Genomic DNA, 21,422 nt, shown 5'->3' with positions numbered 1-21,422 from the left:
ATTGAATAAAATCATTATCATTGTGCAGTTCTGTGTTCCCAAGCACCTCACTGGCTACCCATGACCCTTGTAAAGAACTGTATTGCTCTATGCTGGAAGAATATTTCAGATGAACAAAGTCCAGGAATTCCATGTTCAGTTCTGCACACTCTCCTTGTGTGTGCATGGGTTTCCTCCGTGTGCTTTGGTTTCCTCCCACAGTCCAAAGATGTGCAAGTTAGATTGTTTGGCCCTTAGTGTCAAGGGGATTAGCAGGATAAATATGTGGGGTTACAGGGATAGGGCCTGGGTGAGATTGTTGTCAGTGCAGGCTTGATGGGCCAAATGGCCCCCTTCTGCACTGTAGGGATTCTATGACCAATTAATTGTGTTCGGAGCATGTATGGAAAATTTCTACCTAACAGAATGTTGGGAGTTGATTGAATGGTAACTTTTAAAAAGGAATTGGATCTGTGCTTGAAAGGGAAATATATTGAAGGGCTACAGGGAAAGGAATGGGATTAATTGGATAATGCCACCAAAGAGCCAGCACAGGCATGATGGATTGAATGGTCTTCTGATTTGAAGGCCGCATTTCCACCCCATCCCCCCAAACCCTTAAGATGGGTTTTCCTGAGGCAGAGATGGCTCACCGTTGGTCACCAGCAGGATCTTCTGCTCCTGCTGAAGTCTATAGTGTTTTGTATGACTCACTTGCCCCACTGTCTGGGAGTCCACCACACGTTGGGGGGGGTGGGTCGCTTTTGGCAGGACCAAAAGTTCTCAATGGTGGGAAGAGCCAGGAAATCCCCTCTGATGATTCTTTGTAGTAAACTCCAATGATGGTCATTAAACTAGAACATTGTGTAAATGCAACATCTGTTTTTGCCTACCCTTGTGGACATTTGGCAATGATATATTTCAGTTGCTGATTTCCAGTTACTGAATGAGTGAGGGCTGTGATTTTTGCAGTGGATTAGGGTGCATTCAGATGCAGACCAGACTGGTGGGAGTACAAGACCCTGTCTCTGACAGCTGTTAGGGCCTGACTTTAAACGATAGTCACAGTTCCTAGTAGGCAGAAATCCAAAACTTAACCACCACTGTCACTAAATTGGCACTCTTCTACTGAAAAGCTGCTGAGGTGGCATGTGTGTGAACTGGAAAAACGAACTGATGTAATAAGAAGTACTGTGAGGAGTTGAAATTAAGGCACATTGATGGGTTACTATAGGAGCTTTGTGTGTCTGGGCTAATGTCTAGTAGAACATTTGTTACTGACAGCATGTATGTGAAAAAAGGAATGGCTTTTGAGCAATAGAATGGTAATATCAAAGTCTTTTTAGTTTGATAGAGAGGCTGATGACAGTCAGTTTCCACCATTCTGGTAACAGCTCATCCTCCTCTGCACATCAAAATGTTAATGTAAATCATGCCCAGAAATCAGTAACTTCTTCCGCATTGGGTTTGTGTAGCACTGTTTTGTGAAACTGTTGAAAAGTTGCCCCCCTCCCAGCATTTTAGTTTTACAGATTTGTGGAACTCAGAAAGGCAGTGCATAGACATAACATTTCAACTATTCTATTTTTGTGATCTTTGATGTTTTGCTTCACCACAAACCTTTTTGTTTTATGTTTTATGGTGTGAGGTGCACGTCAATTTTGAGGTGCTCATCACACACACGCACATAGCAGGTGCCATGGGCTTGATTGATTGGCAGTATTTCTCAGATGTAGCATAGCTTAGAGAGGGTATTATTTCAAATTTGTCCCTCTGGCGGTTCAATTCCACCCCCCCCCACCAGCCCCCTCAGCCTTGCAACTCCCACCACCCTTATGTCCCAAAGTGAGTCTGCGTTTCTCAGCACTTTGGTAATGATTGCCAGCTACTGAATTTACAATTGCATTCAGGGTTCTGGTCACAACTTGTCAATGCAATAATACCTATGGCAAAGTTTATTTTATAACCAGGCTTTCACACTGTCAGCTTCTGAATTTTGAAAGAAGCATTTTAGCCCTTATGCGTCACGGTGTTAACTAGTGCATAGTAACAAAAAACACTTTAACAATTAATGGTTTTCAAATACCCCAGAGTCTTTATTTTTTATATATGGAGACCATTACTGTAATTGCTGAATCTTGATTTTATTTTAATTACGACTGCGTATTTATTCAAGAGGTCTTAAGAAGATACATTCTGAATAATGTCCAGAAGCCCTCTTACCGTTCAAGTTTGTTGCTCAGCCAAATTAATGGAACCTTTTTAATAACGAGTATTTTTCATCATCGAATTGAGCTTTTTCACAGCCTTTTGCCTTTCATCCCTTGGCACAGACTATCAAAGAGATACGATAATCATTGCCAAACGAGCAAAGCCAGAGCATATCATTAAAATATATAATTTGTTGAAGTGTATAGATTAATAGGAATTACTCTATTGACATTCAATGCTGATAAGATGCATTATTTCAGTGTTGTCTAAGGGGAATACATTTTCAGATGACTCACAGCATAAATTTTTAATTAGCTGGAAACTACAACTGTTCTAAATTAATTTTATATTTTCAACAATTTAACATTCTATAAGCACAATTTTCTTTGCAGCATGAATCTTAATAGTATTTTCAAATCATTTTAAAGATGGGTGCCTTTTCTGGCATACTTTATATTACAGTAGCTGCTCAATGTTTAAAATGGTAACAAGATGCGCTCAGTAAATTTAATTTCAGTGTAATGCTCGGCATTGGGCGCCTATTGTTTAGTACATTTTTAATGTTGTTTATGTCACTTCATTATCTACCAGAATATGTAACATGAGAACTGCAGCCAGTTGGGCACGACATGTTTTTGCATTAGTAGGAACACATATGGGTGACGAGTTTTATTGGGACACTCATTCTAATAATGCAATGCCTCTTTGTCTATTTAACACAGCTAATGAAGCTGCAAAAATACATGTGGATGTTATTTTAGACAATCTGTTTTAAATGGCATCATTCATGCGTGAAATAGGTTTTTTTTGGGTTCTGAGTTCTCTCTTTAGATCTCCATACAACCTTGTTATTAACTGTTTATGATTTGATTTTTTTTAAGGAATTGAGTTGTCCCATATGACATGTCCCATATGATCATGTTAGAAGAAATATCATAGAACTCATAGAATTCCCATTGTGCAGAAGGCGGCCATTTGGCCCATTGAGCCTGCACTGACAACCCAAGTTCTATCCCTGTAATCCCATGTATTTTCACTGCTAACTCCGAACAGTAAGGGACAACTTAGCATGGTTAGTCAACCTTACCTCCTGCACATCTTTGGAGTGTGGATGGAAACCCAAGCACCTAAAGGAAATCCACATAAATGAGTGGAGAACGTGTAAACTCCATACAGTCACCCAAGGCTGGAATTTCACCCAGAGCCCTGGTGCAGTGAGGCAGCAGTGCCAACCACTCTGCCACCTTGCCGCCATCAGATAGTTTTCTATTGAATACAAAGATTCTATTAGGTACATTTTAACACGAGGGGTTTTCAGAGAGAATGGGGATATGGTCTGAGATTCAACATGATTTCCTGCCTGAAATCTAGTGGCAGTGACATTGGAAATTGCAGACACAAGGGGCGTTCTTGGGCATCAGATATGGGCTGAAGTGCAAGTTTCATCAGGGTCTACTGATGCTGGGAAGGAATGGGTTGGTTAAGACTTGAAGGCCCTAAGCCTCCCTGTAGGGCCTTGGGGGAATGCTCCTCTATTCCTCCTGATTCACAATGAACCCTTAAAAAGGGCATTTTAAACAAATAATTTGCAGCCTTTGACATTTCCATCCACGATGTAGCTGTCGGAGCCGGCCCATGCAAGCCTCCCAATTTTGAGGGCTAAAGTTGCCAGTGAATCATCTGACTGCAACTTTTCAATATATTGTAGACCTTTTGCCTTCCTGAGGCAAGTTGCATTCCCATTCCTGTTTTGAAGTAAGTCCTAAGGACTGGAATATGGTGTGACGTTTGTGAATTTATTTCTAGAATTTGTTGCAGCTCATTAGCAATTTATTTGTTATTGTTACGATAATTTGAAGTAATGATGAGATAAACATATGAGCAGTGAAATATTCTGCCATTCTGTATTAGGTTGCCTTCAATCTTCCTTGAAATCTGTAGGAAAAGGCAACCTGAACTGATGAAATTTTTGTTCATTTTAGAGTTGAGGTTTTGATATCTGTTCTGCTTCCTCTGTTCTTTGTAAATAATTTTTAATTAATTTTTAAGGTTAATAATTAATTTGTTGCTTGTTCAGCAAATGATTCTTACATTTGGTTAACTGCTTCCATGTGAGCAATTTGCTGTAAATTGTAATTATTATTGACAACCAGCATTAGCTTTATTGATGCAAATGTAATGAGAAGTGGAAAATATTCCCTCAGGTTTCATTCTAAAATCTGTAAGGAATTTTACAAATTATTTCCAGGTTTTTGAGGACCTTGGATCTTCAGCCAGTAGCACTCTTTCAACTCTCTGTTATCATGTATACTACACATTCTGCATCACCTGTCATATGATGATTAATGTTCCTCAATCTATAATCTCTGATGATCCCCCTTTTCCTTTGACATGTCACCATGAGCCCTCTGTTCAAATGAACATTGTGTTGACAATGTAGCCAGTGTTTATCACTTTGAGTGACTAATTGTCAAAGCAAAGGTTCCATTTTTGGATTAAAAATTACATGTTGCAACTAACGAGTACCTGGTGAGAAGATAGGACTCGCTTTCTATTTCAGCACTTTGACATTTATAACCTCTTTTGTTATTTTGTCTGTGTAAGTGGTGACATCATCCCCAACTAACACAAAATGTGGAGCTTCCAGTCGATGAAGGTTTCTAAAACTAGCGTCCATTCTAATGGAGAGGCTCCTTTTCTCACCTGACAAATAATCTTTTATTTTCAAGATGCGGAGATGCCAGTATTGGACCAGGGTGGAGAAGATGAGAGGTCATACGACACCAGGTTGTAATCTAACAAGTTTATTTGAAATCACAAGCTTTCAGAGCACTGATCCTTCACTGATTCTATACAAGCACAGAATGTATAGGCGGAGTGACAATAGCCCGTCACTAACAGGTAATCAAGGGTTGCCTTCAAACAGCCGCCTAACCTCAAACAGACCATCATTCGCAGCAAGCTACCTAGCCATCAGGGAAACAGCAACCATGACACTACACAACCCTGCCACGGTAACCTCCACAGGACATGCCAGAACATCAACTCAAATACCACCATCACACGGGGGAACACCACCCACCAGGTGGTGACGACTTGGCCAACATAGTCTCCCTCATACACTGCAGAAACGGATGTCCTGGGACATGGTACGTCGGTGAGACTATGCAGACATTACAACGACGGATGAACGGAGATTGCACAACAATTGCCAGGCAGGAGTGTTCCCTCCCAGTCGGAGAATACTTCAGTGTCCAAAGATGTTCAGCCTCTGATCTTCAAGTAAGCATTCTCCAAAGCAGCCTTTGAGATATATGACAGCTCAGAATCGCCAAGCAGAAACTGATAGCCAAGTTCTGCACTCATGAGAACAGTCTTAACTGTGATCTTGGGTTCATGTCGCGCTACATGTAACCCCACCATACTGTTCGGTGGGGGAAAATTCTCCCTGACAATCCTGTTTTGACACCATACGTACCTTGATTACCTGAATTAGTTTGCACAGTGTTTAGTACCATCTCATTCCTTGATTGTTCGTAATTATCCCTCTGCCTTAAATTATCGGTTTAGAGGTCATCCCTTCACTTGTTATAGAGCCTGTCAGCACTTGGTACATACGAATATACTTAACTGCTTGCATTTGTCTATTAGCACTCGTGATTACTTGTAAAACACCTGTTATTCAGCTGTCTATACAGTCTGTACTTTTCTTTTGACACTCTTGATTACCTGTTAGTGTCGGGCTATCGTCACCTTGCCCATATGTTCTGTGCCTGCGCACCTTGCTATACTTCACCACAAAGGAGTAGTGCCCCAAAGGCTTGTGATTTCAAATAAATCTGTTGGCGTCTTGGAACCTCTCTCTTATTTTCAAGCTTGTGATTAATGTCCTGCTAGTGTTCAGAAATACCAGCCTTGTGACAGAATTATGGGATTGCATAATTATAAAATTTCATGCCTCTCCCATTTGTTACTTTATTTGTGATAAAATGATATTGAAGTTTCAACCTTTGGGGTATTTTTTGGATATATTTTTCATAAAGGAAGCTAAGCCTGATCATGCAAGTGAGCACTAAGTTTGAGTGCTTAACTCTAAGTGCTCAACCACTCCTTATAATATTAACATAAGAACATAAGAAGTAGGAGCAGGAGTAAGCCATCTAGCCCTTCGAGCCTGCCCCGCCATTCAATAAGATCATGGCTGATCTGAAGTGGCTCAGTTCCACTTTCCCTCTTTTTCCCCATAACCCTTAATTCCCTTGCCTACCAAAAACCTATCTACCCGTGACTTAAATATATTTAGCGAGGTAGCCTCCACCACTTCAACGGGCAGAGAATTCCAGAGATTCACCACCCTTTGAGTGAACAAGTTCCTCCTCAACTCCGTTCTAAACTGCACCCCCCCTTATCTTGAGGCTGCGCCCTCTAGTCCTGCTGTCCTTTCTGAGCGGGAAGAATCTCTCTACCTCTACTCTATCCATCCCCTTCATTATCTTATACGTCTCTATAAGATCCCCCCTCATCCTTCTAAACTCCGAGTACAGACCCAGTCTATTTAGTCTCTCTTCATAATCCAACCCCCTCATCTCTGGTATCAGCCTAGTGAACCTCCTCTGCACTCCCTCCAAGGCCAAAATATCCTTGCGCAAGTGCAGCAACCAAAACTGCACACAGTACTCCAGCTGCAGCCTCACCAGTGCCCTGTACAGTTGCAGCAAGACCTCCCTGCTTTTATATTCTATCCCCCTCGCTATAAAGGCCAGCATCCCATTCGCCTTCTTGATCACCTGCTGCACCTGCAGACTGGGTTTTTGCGACTCATGCACAAGGACCCCCAGGTCCCTCTGCACCGTAGCATGCTGCAGCTTTACGCCCTTTAAATAGTAATCCCTCCTACTATTATTCCTGCCAAAGTGGATAACCTCACACTTGCTAACATTGTACTCCATCTGCCAGGTCCTCACCCACTCGCTCAGCCTATCGAGATCCCTCTGCAGACTTTCCACACCCTCCGCACAATTTGCTTTTCCACTCATCTTTGTGTCATCAGCAAATTTCAACACCCTACACTCAGCCCCCTCCTTCAGATCATCTATATAAATGGTAAATAGCTGAGGCCCCAGCACCAGTCCCTGCGGCACTCCACTAGTTACCAACCGCCAATCAGAATAGCATCCATTGATACCAACTCTCTGCCTCCTATTAGACAGCCAATCCTCTAACCACGCTAACACCTTACCCCCAACTCCATGCCCCCTAACCTTCTGAAGCAACCTTTTGTGCGGCACCTTATCAAACGCCTTCTGAAAATCGAGAAACACCACATCCACCGGTTCCCCTCTGTCTACCTCACTGGTCACATCCTCATAGAATTCCAATAAATTTGTCAAAGAAGTGTAATTTGTGTACATTCCACCAAATGCAATGCTTTTATTATTGTGGAATCAGGAAGGAATAGAAATCTAGGTCTGTGTTGACTTTATGCAGCCTAGAAATGAACTTTTACTGCACAAGAATGCAAGAATGTAGGAATTCGAAGTAGAAGTAGGCAAATCTCGCCCTTCAAGCCTGCTCCACCATTCAATCAGATCACGGCTGATCTCTTCCTGGTCTCAAATCCACCTCCCTACCTGTTCCCCATATCCCTTTAACCTGTTTTTTTAAAATCAGAAATATATCGATCTCCTTCTTGAAACCATTTAATGATTCAGGTTCCAGTGCACTGTGAGGCAGCGAGTTCCACAAATTCACCATCCTCTGAGAGAAGTAGCTCCTCATCTAAGTTTAAAATCTACCACCTTTGAACCTATACCTGTGACCTCTTGTTTCAGATTGCCCCAGAAGAGGAAACATTTGATCTACATTATCAATCCCTTTTAAAATTTTATATACTTCAATCAGGTCCCCTCTCATCCTTCTAAACTCCAGCGAGTACAAGCCCAAATGTTCAATTTCTCCTCATATGTCAATGCTTTCATCTCCGGAATCAATCTGGTGAACCTCCTCTGCTGCCTTCAACGCCACCACATCCTTCCTCAAATAAGGAGACCAAAACTGGACATAATACCCTATACAATTGCAACAGCACGTCTCTTATACTCCAGTCCCTTTGCAATAAACACCAACCTCCCATTTGCCTTTTTTATTACATATTGTACCTGCATACTGACTTTTTTGCGATTCATGAACAAAGACACCCAGATCCCTCAGCCCAGATGAATTTTGAATCTGCTTCCCATTTAGATAATGATTTGCCTTTCTATTTTTCTGGCTAAAATGGATAACCATACACCTAATCACATTAAACTCCGTCTGCCAAATTTTGGCCCATTCTCCTAGCCTATCTACATCCATCTGTAAAATCTTTATATCTTCTTCACTGCCTGCTTTCACACATATTTTAGTATCATCCACAAATTTTGCTACGTTACATTCTGTCCCTGCTTGCAGATCATTTATATAGACTCTAAAACAGTTGAGGTCTGAGGACATACCTCATGGCACCCTGCTAGTTACAGTCCTCCAGCCAGGGGAGGATCCCTTTGTCACCACCTTCTGCTTTCCGTCAGTCAGCCAATCCTCAATCCATAAAAAGATTAAAGTTGCTTTGTAACGTTTTGCAGTTTACTATTGAAGGAGCCCTCGTTACCTTTGGATGCCAAATGTATTACCCCTACCTAGTCTCTCTATAAATCAATTTTTGTGCTGCCTCAAAGAAGAATATCCCATCAAATGCATTGCATGCAAGTGCTGATTTTGGGCATCACGGGTGTTTGATCTACCATCATAAATCATTGGAGCAAAGAGTTAGCTGGAATTTGGAACAATACCGATTGGGGGGGCTGTGGGGGAATATTTACATCTGTGCTAGCAGATGTAAATATTCTACTCCGAATTAATAAATATTGCTTAACATAGTCCGAAGTGTGTTCCAAAGCAACAACACATTGAAAGATTCATATGAGAGCCAAAGAAATTTATCAGCATTGTAAATGCTCAAATTTGCCAGGCTCACAGATATCCTTTTTTTTATATATGTGTACATTTTGATCAAAAGGCATTATTCATGTGGCAGAACGAAATGTGATGCCTGACAGATGTAACAAGAAGTACTGGTAATGTTTACCAGAATTACACACAGTAATTCTAATACGTCATGCTTCTGAGTCATGTTTGATTATAGTCACGTTTGTTCTTCTGCGATGTGAAAAGGCTGCTCGTAAAATAATCTAATGAGCTACATAGATTTTTGAATCTAGAAGTAATGCTTAAGTTATTATTTGACTAGTCCGGATTCTAGCTCCTATAAGATGACTAAATGTCTTATTCTTTGTTTTATTATGGAGGTGCAGTGTGTGTCAGCTTCACAAGCAGGTGCATTGTTAGAGTATTTTAAAATGTTGATGATATGGTTCTTCAGTGAGCCTCTCAAATCTCCACATTGTCATATAAACTTGGCTTGTGTTATTCTATAATGATGCTTGCTTAACATAAGAACATAAGAAATAGGAACAGGAGTAGGCCATCTAGCCCTTCGAGCCTGCCCCGCCATTCAATAAGATCATGGCTGATCTGTCGTGGCTCAGTTCCACATTCCCGCCCTCTCCCCATAACCCTTAATCCCCTCTCTTATCAAAAACCCATCAACCCGCGTCTTAAAAATATTTAGCGAGGCAGCCTCCACCACTTCAACGGGAAGAGAATTCCAGAGATTCACCACCCTTTGAGTGAAGAAGTTCCTCCTCAACTCCGTTCTAAACCGCCCTCCTTTTATCTTGAGGCTATGCCCCCTAGTCCTACTGTCCTTTCTGAGCGGGTGTTATTCTATAATGATGTTTGCTTAACCCAACCACAGTGTTGACTTCAAGAGTATGATCAGTGCTTTAAGAACACGGTCTTGTGTGAACAGTTGTGAAGAGTTTCCTCCTTCCAACCCAGAAGTGAGAATAGCAACAGGAAAATAGTTGAATTAAGGAGAATTGGTGAAGGCTGAACATCTAATGCATATTGATTGTTCAATTTTTTCTTTATGTTTAGTAGGATAATCTATCCTTGCATGTAATGTGGCCTAAGCACTTAAAAGCCCAGACTTCTGTTTCAAGAATATGCTTTATCAGTTACAAATTAGCTAATTATAGGAGGAAGAAAAATTATTCATTTTTTAGGGTGAATCCTCCAGCCTAACTGGTTATCAAAGGAAGGGGAAGGAAATTGGTCATGCCCAGTCATGTCCAGTCATGCCCAGTCTTTGTACGTGCTCCACCCTGAGCGTCATCCTGAGAACAGATCACCTGAACATCTTCATGCTCAAAAAACATGTTGAGGCAATTTTCCAGCCTTGCTCGCACAGACGTACATCCCGTTATGGCCAGAAACTCTTGTGAGACAAGCCATAATGAGATTTGCAGCAAGGTGATCTCATTTTGAATTCTCCCCACGTCTGGCCAGCGATGTAACCTGGTTCACACCAGATTTTCATACATTAGTATTAATCTAAATATTCAAAATTGGCTTGAAGTCGAATCCTCCAGCCTCCTTAAATTCTCCCCCCTGCTGGCATGAGGTGAAACAGGTGAGAATCACATCTGATTTCCAGAGATGGAAACCAGACGTGATGACCATTCAGAGGGGCTAGGAGGCCATTATAGCCCTGGCTGGTCAGGGACATGGCTGTACATACCCCTGGCATTGCCAGGATACCGGGGACAGTGTGAGGTTGGCACTGTTTAGGGGTGGAGCCTGAAGTGGGTGGGGTCTATAGACAAACTCATTGCAGGGATTCTTACACATGTCATGATGAGGGGGGTGGTGGGGACCCAATGATGCCAATGATTAAGGGGGAGTCTTTGATGTTGGTGATGGGAAGGAAGGAGGGGGGAGGCCTTAAAGGTTAATCTGGGATCAGGATGCCCTATAAAATGCCACCCTGATTTCTCTGAGGAGTAAGGCTTCTTCATGTCATTAGGCAATCATTCGTGGCATGTATCACTCCACCTCAACCCCACAAAAACGACTAAGGGATTCCACCAACTGACCTGGCAGGAATCGCTGCAACTCCAATTTTTTTGGAGAATTGCACCTGTTGTGTGAGAAGGGGAAGAAGTGTGAACGGAAGAGAATGAAGTTTTGTACAGCTTTACATTGAATTCGTAAACAGCAATGTACAAGATTATCTGAGGTATTAATTAAATACTTCACTTCTATAGTCTCTAAATTAAAGGCTGAATTTTTTTATTGTGAAATTCAAAATTCTTAAAATTTTATCTGCTAAGATGGCATTAGCTTATGTCAATTTTGTGGGCAGTCACAACTGATGTCATGAAGCACCATACTCTTAAATAACTCTAAAATAAAGTTTCATTCTGGAGAATAGATATTTTTCAGTGCCGGTAACCTCACTGATTACTTGAGGCAAATAGAACCAGGAGTAGCTCATTCTGCCCCTTGAGTCTGTTAGATCATGGCTGAACTGTGTTGCGAAACTATTTACTTATTCCGGTTCCTTAACCCTTAATACCCTTGCTGAAGAGTAAAATGATCTTTCTCAGTTTTGAAATGTTCAGTTGGCCTAGGCTCGAATTTTACTGGCCCGCTCCCCACAGAAATCAGAGAGGGCGTGGGGTGAAACATGGGAAGACAGGATTTTACAGTTTTGGGATGAGCGAGGCTGTAAAATCTTGCTCCTAGCATCAACAGCCATTTGGGGGAGAGAGTTTCGAATTTTCACCCCTCTGTGTGAAGAGCTGCTTCCTAAATTCACCCTTGAATTGTCTTATTCCAATTTTATGATGCTGCCTTTGTTCTGGGCTCACCAGAAGAAGTAATTTCTCTCTAACCTATTTAAACTTTCAGTCCTCTGAAGCATTTCAATTAGATCACCCCCTAACCTCAAGGAAATACAAGACCAGTCTATTTCTTAAATTAAATTTTTGTGTTATTTATGCATAATGAATGCAATTTTAGCCTTCATCAATGGAAGTATTTTATTGATTTGTTAATAGAGAATATTCTGATTTTTTTCACAGCCTGAAGAACTTACCAATGCCCTGGAGATCAGCAACATTGTATTTACCAGCATGTTTGCCCTGGAAATGATTCTTAAACTTCTTGCATTTGGCCTTTTTGGTTACATTAAGAATCCATACAATATCTTTGATGGAATTGTTGTCATTATCAGGTAGGCTTACAATACTTGTTTCTCTCTCTCTTTGTGGTGGTATATGTTTGAATTTCTATTTGTTTAATGAAAGGACATTTCCACAGCTTGAAAATTGGAGTCTAAAGCACTTTGTTGGCCATAAAAAAAATTTCAATCTCTGTTCCAGTATGGGACTGAGCAGTGTGATCAACCGTCCGTAAAAGGCTAAAAAAAAGTATCAAAACTTTGGATATAATTGTAGATCCTTCCTATGCAATATGTAACTAGAACAAAAACCAAGTAAGAAACTTGAGTTGCAGTTGTGCTTGACTGGTGTGCCCACTCACTGTTCCTGATTGTATGTTTCCTCACTCACTCTCTCTTTAGAGTAGATTGACAGCTTACGCAACCCACTAGAAGGAGGAAGCTTATCTGGTCTAAGCACCTACACCTGGACTTTTCCCTTTCTCAGACACTGTTCATCCCCAGACCTAATTTCTTTTTGGTTTCAAGCGCAGTTCTTCACACGTACACTCCCCAGTTTCTCAGCCCAGGACCCCTTGTCTGATTGCACCTTGCTACACAGAATGAGAACCAAGTGAGATTTGATAGAACATTTTTGAAACCTAAAGATAGAAAAGACAGCTCACAAGTTAAAAATATTGTTCCGATGCCTTTTTCATAAAGCAATGGGGAAAAATCGTCCAATGTGATATGATTCCCAAAGGCACTTATATGAGGTTCCCGCGTATGCTATTTTAGATAAAGCATGGCTGTGCTAATTTTGAAAAGATTAATTCATCTATTCATATTTGAGCAGTGCAATTTCAACCCTGAAGTATTTAAATTTGATTGTTTGAGGCTATCTTTCATCTCGCGTCATATTTATTAATTGACAATTTCCTTATGTCTGGATCCACTAAAAAGCAAGGTTTATTTACTGATGTTATCTCTGCAATGAAGTTACATGAAATTCCCCTAGTCACCACACTCAGGCGCCTCTTCGGGTCAATGCACCTAATCAGCGTATTTTTCGGACTGTGGGAGGAAAATGGAGCACCCGGAGGAAACCCACGCAGACACGATTCAAACTCCACACAGACAGTGACCCAAGCTGGGAAACGAACCCAGGTCCCTGGCGTTGTGAGGCAGCAGTGCCAACCACTGTGCCACCACATAAGTTGCTTTTACCCTGTTTCATCTGAAGATCGGTTGCGGCCATGTAGGGAGATGTAACTATATTCTAAAACCTCCCGAACCATTCCTCCGAGCAAGTGGAAAGTTAACATTAAGAATTGCTAATTTGAGAGCAAGCTCTTTTTAAAAACAAAACTCTTTCAGAAAGAGACTGGTCCTCCTGCTCCTAAAAATAAGGCGGTAAACATAATTTTCTTGTTTATTATTAGTGTGTGGGAAATTATTGGTCAGTCCGATGGTGGCCTTTCAGTGCTGAGAACATTCCGGCTGCTCCGAGTTTTGAAACTGGTCCGCTTCCTGCCTGCACTGCGGCGCCAACTAGTGGTTCTGATGAAAACCATGGACAATGTGGCTACGTTCTGCATGCTGCTCATGCTGTTCATATTTATCTTCAGGTGATTATGAAAACTCATTTGCATGGTAATTCAACATAACATATTTTACTGCAGCATAGCGGATTTAATTTTTTCTTACCATGCAACAGTTGAAAATGACAGACAGGAAAAGATCAGCTGGTCCATTGAGCCTGTCCCACACTGGTGATGGCTGGTTAAGCTTTTTTAGTTTATTTATTGGTGTCACAAGTAGGCTTACATTAACACCACAATGAAGTTACTGTGAAAATCCCCTAGCTGCCACACTCCGGCACCTGTTTGGATACACTGAGGGAGAATTTAGCCTGGCCAATGCGCCTAACCAGCATGCCTTTTGGACTGTGGGAGGAAACCAGAGCACCCAGAGGAAACCCATGCAGACATGGGGAGAATGTGCAGGGTCGGCACAGACAGTGACTCAAGCCAGGCATCAAACCTGGGTCCCTGGTGCTGTGAGGTAGCAGTGCTCACCACTGTGCACCATGGACTACAGCATCATGGCAGGACATTTCCTTATCTACCTAAGCCCCACTACTGACTGTATCCATACATTAGAAACATAAAAACTAGATGCAGGAGTAGGCCATTCAGCCCTTTGAGCCTGCTCTAGCATTCATTGTGATCATGGCTGATCATCAAATTCAATATCCTGATCCTGCCATGCCTCCCCAAATGCCTTGATCCCTTTAGTCCTAAGAGCTATATCTAATTTCTTCATACAATCACACAATGTTTTGACCTCAATTACTTGCTGTGAGTGAACTCTACACATTCACCACCCTCTGGGTGAAGAAATTTCTCCTCTCCTCAGTGCTAAAAGGCTTACCCCTTGTCTTCAAACTGTGACCCCTAGTTTTGGACTCCCCCACCATTGGAAACATTCTTTCTGAATCTATCCTGTCCAATCTTGTTTGAATTTTATAAGTTTCTATGAGATTACCTTTCACTCTTCTAAACTCCAGTGAATTACAATCCTAACCGACTTAATCTCCCAGAAGAGGCAAAAACCCAGGGCCGATAAGGAAAGGAATGCTCAAGGAAAACTCCAATGTCTCAGGAAATCACATAAATCATGAGTCTTCCATAAACATACACTGCAATCCTTGTCCCTGTCAAGAACACATCTAGCACTTTCTTGAATCATAGAATGTTATAACACAGAAGGAGGTCCCTCATGTCTGTGCTGGCTCTCTCACTAAAAGTGAAATCTATCTCGTCCCACTATCTGCATTTTCCCTGCACACCCTTTCTCCTCAGATAATTCTCTCGATCTCCTTTGAAACCCTTGATTGAATCTGCTTCCACCACATTCCCAGACAATGCACTTGTTGGGTTAAAGAAAATGTTCTTTCTTGTGTAATCATTGCTTCTTTTGCCATTCACTTTAAATCTCTGGAAATTGCAAGAGAGTTTATTTGTTAATAAAAGGTTTGATGTCTGTATTCTCAGTCATGTAAAACTTACATTAAAAGCATCGTGGTTGTTAGTGCTGATGTGCTGATGTCCGTTACATTATTCCTAATTTGGTAAAGGTTATTCTGGTTTGACCCACAGTATTCTCGGCATGCACCTGTTTGGATGTAAGTTCAGCCTGAAGACTGAGAATGGAGACACAATCCCAGACAGAAAGAATTTTGATTCTTTATTGTGGGCAATTGTCACTGTATTCCAGGTGAGGCTGTCCCAAAAGCAAAAGTTGCTGCTTCTTTTCAAATCACAATGGGATACCTTACGTTGGTTGGGGTGGGGGCTTGTGTGGCTGGCGATCGGGGGTTGAGGCTGGCAATCGGGTCCAGCAATCGGGAGGAATGGTCGGAGTGGCAATTGGGAGGAGTGGTCGAGGCCAGCAATCGGCATGGGGTGGGAGTTCCGGGCCGGTGATCGGGGTTGGGGGAGCTATCAGGAAGAAATGCGCCTAGTTTGTAAATGCGCCTAGTTTGGGGGCGTTTAAGAGATCCGTGGATAGGTTTATGGACGAAAAGGGATTGGTTTAGGTTAGTGGGTCATTGTTTTGTAACTGGTCGGCGCAACATCGTGGGCCGAAGGGCCTGTTCTGTGCTGTAATGTTCTATGTTCTATGTTCTATGTTCTGTGAAGGTGATCGGAAGGCCTGGGGAATCAGGAGGATTGCCTGGGGATTGGCAGTGGGGTGGGGGTGATCAGGAGGCTGGTGATGTGCAGGGCGGGGCAGCCATTCCCATGGGGGGAAAGGCCATGTCTGTCGCAGAAGTAGGTGTTGATGTCAACCGATCATTGGGCATGTGCACGATGGCCCTCTGAGCACTCTGTTGCAGCCTCTGGTGGGTTTAGGTTCTGTCCTCCCTATTGGCGTGAATCACGTGACGGCCTCTGCATTGTACAAAATGCCGCTAATAACTGAGACTCAGCTTGCTGAAAAGCCAGGCTGAAAACCTCCCATTTTCCCGCCCATTAGACCCTTAGAATTATTTTGGGAATATCGCCCTCTGTATGTTTTCTGAAAAAGAATTAGATCTCACTCTTGGGATTAAAAGGATCAACAGATAGGGGGGAAAACAGGAACAGGTTATTGAATTGGATGATCAGCCATGATTGTAATGAATAGTGAGAGCAGTATCGAAGGGCCAAATGGCCTACTCCTTATCCTATTTTTTGTGTTTCTGGGCAGGATTTTCCAGCCATGCTCGCCCCAAAGCTGGAAAATCCCATTTGAGGTTGACGGACCTTTGCATGGTTCCTCTCCCCCACCCTCCCACCACCCCGGCCTGCTATGATCCCTGTGGCAGGTGGGATGGAAAAATTCCCTCCTCTATGTTTAACTGTATATGCCTTCAGCATTCTCCCAACACCGTCACATTTTGTACTGGCAATTTGAAGTAAAAATATAAACATGTTTCAATGTCAGTTTCCAGCCTGGATAACTGGGAAGGGTTAGTGGCAGGAAGTGCATTTAGCTGTAAAAGCACCTGTCAAGCCCCGGAAAAATTGATAGTGAATATGAAAGTGATCAAGAAGCATTTGTAGCAACCCCACGCAACATGTGTAAAGCCAAAGTAAGAAGGAAAGAATCTGGAATAAAAATATGGATGAGCCTCCGTAGCTTCATGCTGAAATGGTAATTTCAAGTTCTTTATCCTTTAGATCCTTACTCAGGAGGATTGGAATGTAGTCCTGTATAATGGAATGGCCTCCACCTCACCCTGGGCTGCCTTCTACTTTGTGGCATTAATGACTTTTGGCAATTATGTGCTTTTCAACTTGCTGGTTGCTATTCTTGTGGAAGGCTTCCAAGCAGAGGTAAGTTGTGTCTTAGACTTGTTTTTGGTCATTGTATGGTCTTCCCTCATCTTTTCTTACTGTCTTCTGTTCCTGTATTCTCCCCTACTCTATCAATGCCAGCTGTGGAATTTAGCCACTATAATCATGTCTGTTTAAATTCTCTCTTTAATCCCCTCTGCCTTGTCAGCTTCTTTCATAAATTTCCCTGGAAACACTTTTCAATCAGATCTTGCTTCCTCATTCTGCCTCTTTCCCAAAACACACCCACCCAATCCCTTCTTCTTGGTGTCCATCAAACATCCTACTTCCTTACTGAAAGCACTTGGTCCACAGCCCTGAAGGTTACAAGACTTAAGGTGCAGGTTTAGACAACCGTACTGGCTGCTGGGATAACTCTCGTCCACATAAATGGTCTACATGCTGCCAAACAATTCTTCCATGTACATCCACTTCATAACACAAAGGATCTGTTTTTGATACAACTCCTGGGACCCAACTTAATCCAAAATTTCTGACATCCACGACTTCTTCCACTGAAAACAACCTTGTTGATTTTCCTGAATTGTGGTTTTTCTTCTAACTGCAATGGCTGGCTTCTAACCCTCTCCAGGATATTCGGAAACACCAGACTGAGTCTAGTCCTAGAGCAGGATGTCAAGTGGTTCTGTAGCCCAGAAGGAATCAAGGCCACCCCTGACTGCATCTTAAGGCTTCCTTGAAGGTTTTGACTGTTCATTCAGCCAATCAGTTGGATGCTGATTGGTAAGGCGCAGTCCTGATGTGCTTGACAATATTTAAGGAAGTGAAATTTTTAAATTCAGCACTTGTTCCATGATCCGACACTTTGACTTTAGGTATCCTATGGGGTCAATTATAGCATTTGATGTTGAAGATTTCATTTCAAGCGCTTCCATCCACTTTGAATGGGCATCAAAAAGGAGCAAAAACATGGTACCCAAGAATGGCCCCATATAATCAACATTAACTCCATGACCAGCCCGGCCATTCCCAAGGGTGCAGTAGGGCTATAGCAGGCAACTCTCATTGCAATTGGCACTGTTCACAATGCTTCACTAGCCTCATAATGTCGACATCGATGCCCTACCACCGTACCTAATTCCTAGCAAGCATCTTCATCTTGGATATACCTGGATGAGCACTGTGTGATTCACTTAGGAGCAAATCCCTTCCTGGTACAGGAAAGAGTATTCTGGCTCTCCAAAGTATGGACAACAGTGGATCCCTGTTGATCCAGTACTTGATTTGCTAAGCAAACACTGGCAATGTGTGCAAGAAATTCAATGCCATAACAATTTTCTGCAATGCTGGTAGAGGTGCTGCCCTCTCTAGTCAAGGCAGGTGACTAAGTGCATCCACATTCACAATATGTGTTCTGGCCGGCGCCTGAATGTATATTTGTAGGTGGACAGGATTAACGCCCATCACTGAATTCTTGCCACTGCAATCAGCGGAATAGCCTTGTCTTTGATAAAAAGAACCAAGAATGATTTGTGGTCTGTAACAATATGAAAGTGCCTCCCATACACTTACTGGTGGAACTTCTTTACTCGATGCCTTATTGACAAACCTTTTTCGATCTGAGAGTAGCCTTTTTTGGCAGCTGACAGGGTTCTCAAGACACACCCTGTTGGTCTTTCAGATCTGTCATCTGTCTTATGGGACAATATTGCACCAGTATCACATGGAGGGGTGTCACAGGGTAATACAAATTCCTTAGACGGGTCAAAATAGACCAGTAAGCTCGATGAATGTACCAATTGCTTCATTGTTAAAACATTCTCTCGTCTTCCAGAACCAATGCTGATATTTCTTTAGCAGCATATGCAAGGGAGCCAATAATGTCAATAAATATGGTAGAAAACACCCATTGTAATTCACCATTCCTAAGAATGGCTTGAGTTCAGATTTTTTTCTGGGCCCAGTGCCTGCTTTATTAATCCTTATACATCTATGCAATACCTCAAATAGGTTACTTCAGTGACTTAAAAAGTACATTTTTCCTTCTTGAGGGAAACTCCAGACTCTTGAAATCTCTTCAGCACCTCCTCTAAATTAGCTAAGTACTCAACTTCTGTCAATCCAATTTATCAAAACATTATCCAGGTACGTTACAACTCGTGGTGGCCCTTGCAATAGATTTTCCATTGTTCTCTGGAAAATAGTACATGCTGATGACACATCAAAGGGTAGGTGCATATTCTGAAACAAATCTTTGTGTGTTTATCATAGCATAACCTCAGGGAGTTGCTGATATATGTGGCTCATATTCAATTTTATTTTGCATCCTAGGCGTTTGATTGGCTCTTTTAAATCTTCTCCCACTATTCCCGCCCCAACTGATGAGCTGTGCCACTTGTGCATTCTGAAGCTCCTGTGTGCCTTTTTCAGCACTCTCTATCTCCAGCACCATCTCCTGCATCTTGTTAAAATTTATATCTTCCTGAGCTAATAGTTTCCTTTGGATATCTTCATTATTCACCCTGCAGACCAAACAGTCCCACAGCATATTGAGAGTGGCTCCAAAGTTACAGTGCTCTGAGATCTGTCTTAACTTGGTAAAATAAGTTGCAATAGGTTCCCTAGGAGGTCTCCCATTAAAATCACTGCTATGTTATCCTTGGCTTTGGGTGGTACTGTGTTTACAACCTCAGTGAATAACCTAGAGTTGGTCACACTTAGAGATGTGAGGCAGTGTGTTAAGTTGTAGGCCTGGGTCCCACACACACTCAGAAGGATTGTCTTCCTCTCCTGCTCTATTTTGGTGGCCTGAAAATAGTAGTCCAAATGTTCAGTCCTCTATACAGGCATCAAAATGAACTATCCATTTGAATAGGGACATATCTGTAACACTCTTCTGTTCCTTAACTTAAACTGAACTTCAACATAACTTTATAGTCACAATTTTGGGACTTCTTTTTCTTTCATCCTTGTCTCCAATGTATTAATTCCTGTTCACTAGTTAAGTAAATAACAAGCGTAATATTTATTTACATATAAGTAGAATACAGAGGCTTGCAGCCTCATGGCTGTCAGTCAGCTTCCAGGATCAAACTGCTTCAGGAGCCCATGTGGTGGGGTGATCCCCACCATGGTCCTTGATTTGTTACCTGGATCACGTGACCCTCTTGGCACCTCGCCCTATAAAGGGGGCAAACACTACATCTCCTCTCCAATCCTTCTATCAAATCTCTGCTCCCTAATTACTGACCTTTCTGTTAGGGGAAGTAAATCCTTCCTCATAACCTTTTACACTTCAATCAAATCTCCCCTTGGCTCCCTCTGTTTCAAAGAAAACAACCCCAATCTTTCTGCACGACTGCAATTTTCCACTCTTCATAAATCTCCTCAGTACCTTCTCAGTGCAATTACACCCTTTCTGTAATGAGGTGACCAGAATAGCATGTAATATTCAAGTTGTGAATTACCTAGTGTTTTATATAGCTCCTCATTGCTTTTGTATTCTATGCTCATGAAAGAAAGTATTTGATATGCCCTCTTAACCATCTCTTCTACCTTCAGGGATATATGGGTATACGCTCCCAAAGTCCCAATTTTCCATCCTTCAGTATCCTCCTCTGAATTATTTATTTCTTTACCTTGTTTGGCCTCCTGAAATGCACCATAAATCACTTCCCCAGGTTGAATTCCGTTTCCCACATTTTTGCTCATCAGACCAGTCCATTGATAGTTTCCTGCAGCTTATAGCTACACTCCTTACTATCAGACATTTGGCTACTTTTTGGAAACTTATTGATCATGCTTCCTACATTTAAGTGCAAATTATTTATTATGTACTACAAAAATCAAGGAACTTAATATTGAGCCCTGTGGAACCCCACTGAAAACAACCGTCCAGTTGCAAAAAACATCCATCAACCATTACTCTTTGCTTCCTGCCGCTGAGGCAATTTTGCTGCATTCTTGCTACATTCTTTGGTTCTTTCATTGTTTCTTTTTATTCCTCTGGATTCAATGGACTTCTGATCTTTTAACCAGTCTGCCATGTGGAACCTTGCCAAAATCTATGTAGCCCACATCAATTGCACTACCCTCATCAATCAATCCTTTTTGTTACCTCCTCAAAAAATTCAATCAAGTTAGTCAGACACGATCTTCCCTGAACAAATCCATGCTGACTCCTTGACAGTTTATCCTATCTCTCAGAATTGATTCCAATAATTTGCCCACAACCAAGGTTAGAATTCAGTTTACCCTCATTCTGTCTTTAAACAAATGTACAACGT

At 41.9% G+C, this 21,422-nt stretch overlaps 1 protein-coding gene across 1 annotated transcript in view; it reads left to right on the top strand.

Moving 5' to 3' along the window:
• The window catches only part of cacna1ha (calcium channel, voltage-dependent, T type, alpha 1H subunit a), a 252,931-nt gene that overhangs the window by 132,551 nt on the left and 98,958 nt on the right, over nucleotides 1-21,422 (top strand). The window contains 4 exon segments of the mRNA XM_080206889.1: nucleotides 12,216-12,367; nucleotides 13,735-13,920; nucleotides 15,454-15,571; nucleotides 17,020-17,175. Coding sequence (XP_080063015.1) covers nucleotides 12,216-12,367; nucleotides 13,735-13,920; nucleotides 15,454-15,571; nucleotides 17,020-17,175 — 612 coding nt within the window.

The sequence above is a fragment of the Carcharhinus amblyrhynchos genome, chromosome 18 (genome assembly GCF_965287045.1).
Source record: "Carcharhinus amblyrhynchos chromosome 18, sCarAmb.v2.hapA, whole genome shotgun sequence".
In the NCBI taxonomy this organism is placed as follows: domain Eukaryota; kingdom Metazoa; phylum Chordata; class Chondrichthyes; order Carcharhiniformes; family Carcharhinidae; genus Carcharhinus; species Carcharhinus amblyrhynchos.
Note: the sequence above shows the minus strand (reverse complement) of the source record. Positions and strands in the feature narration are given on the sequence as shown.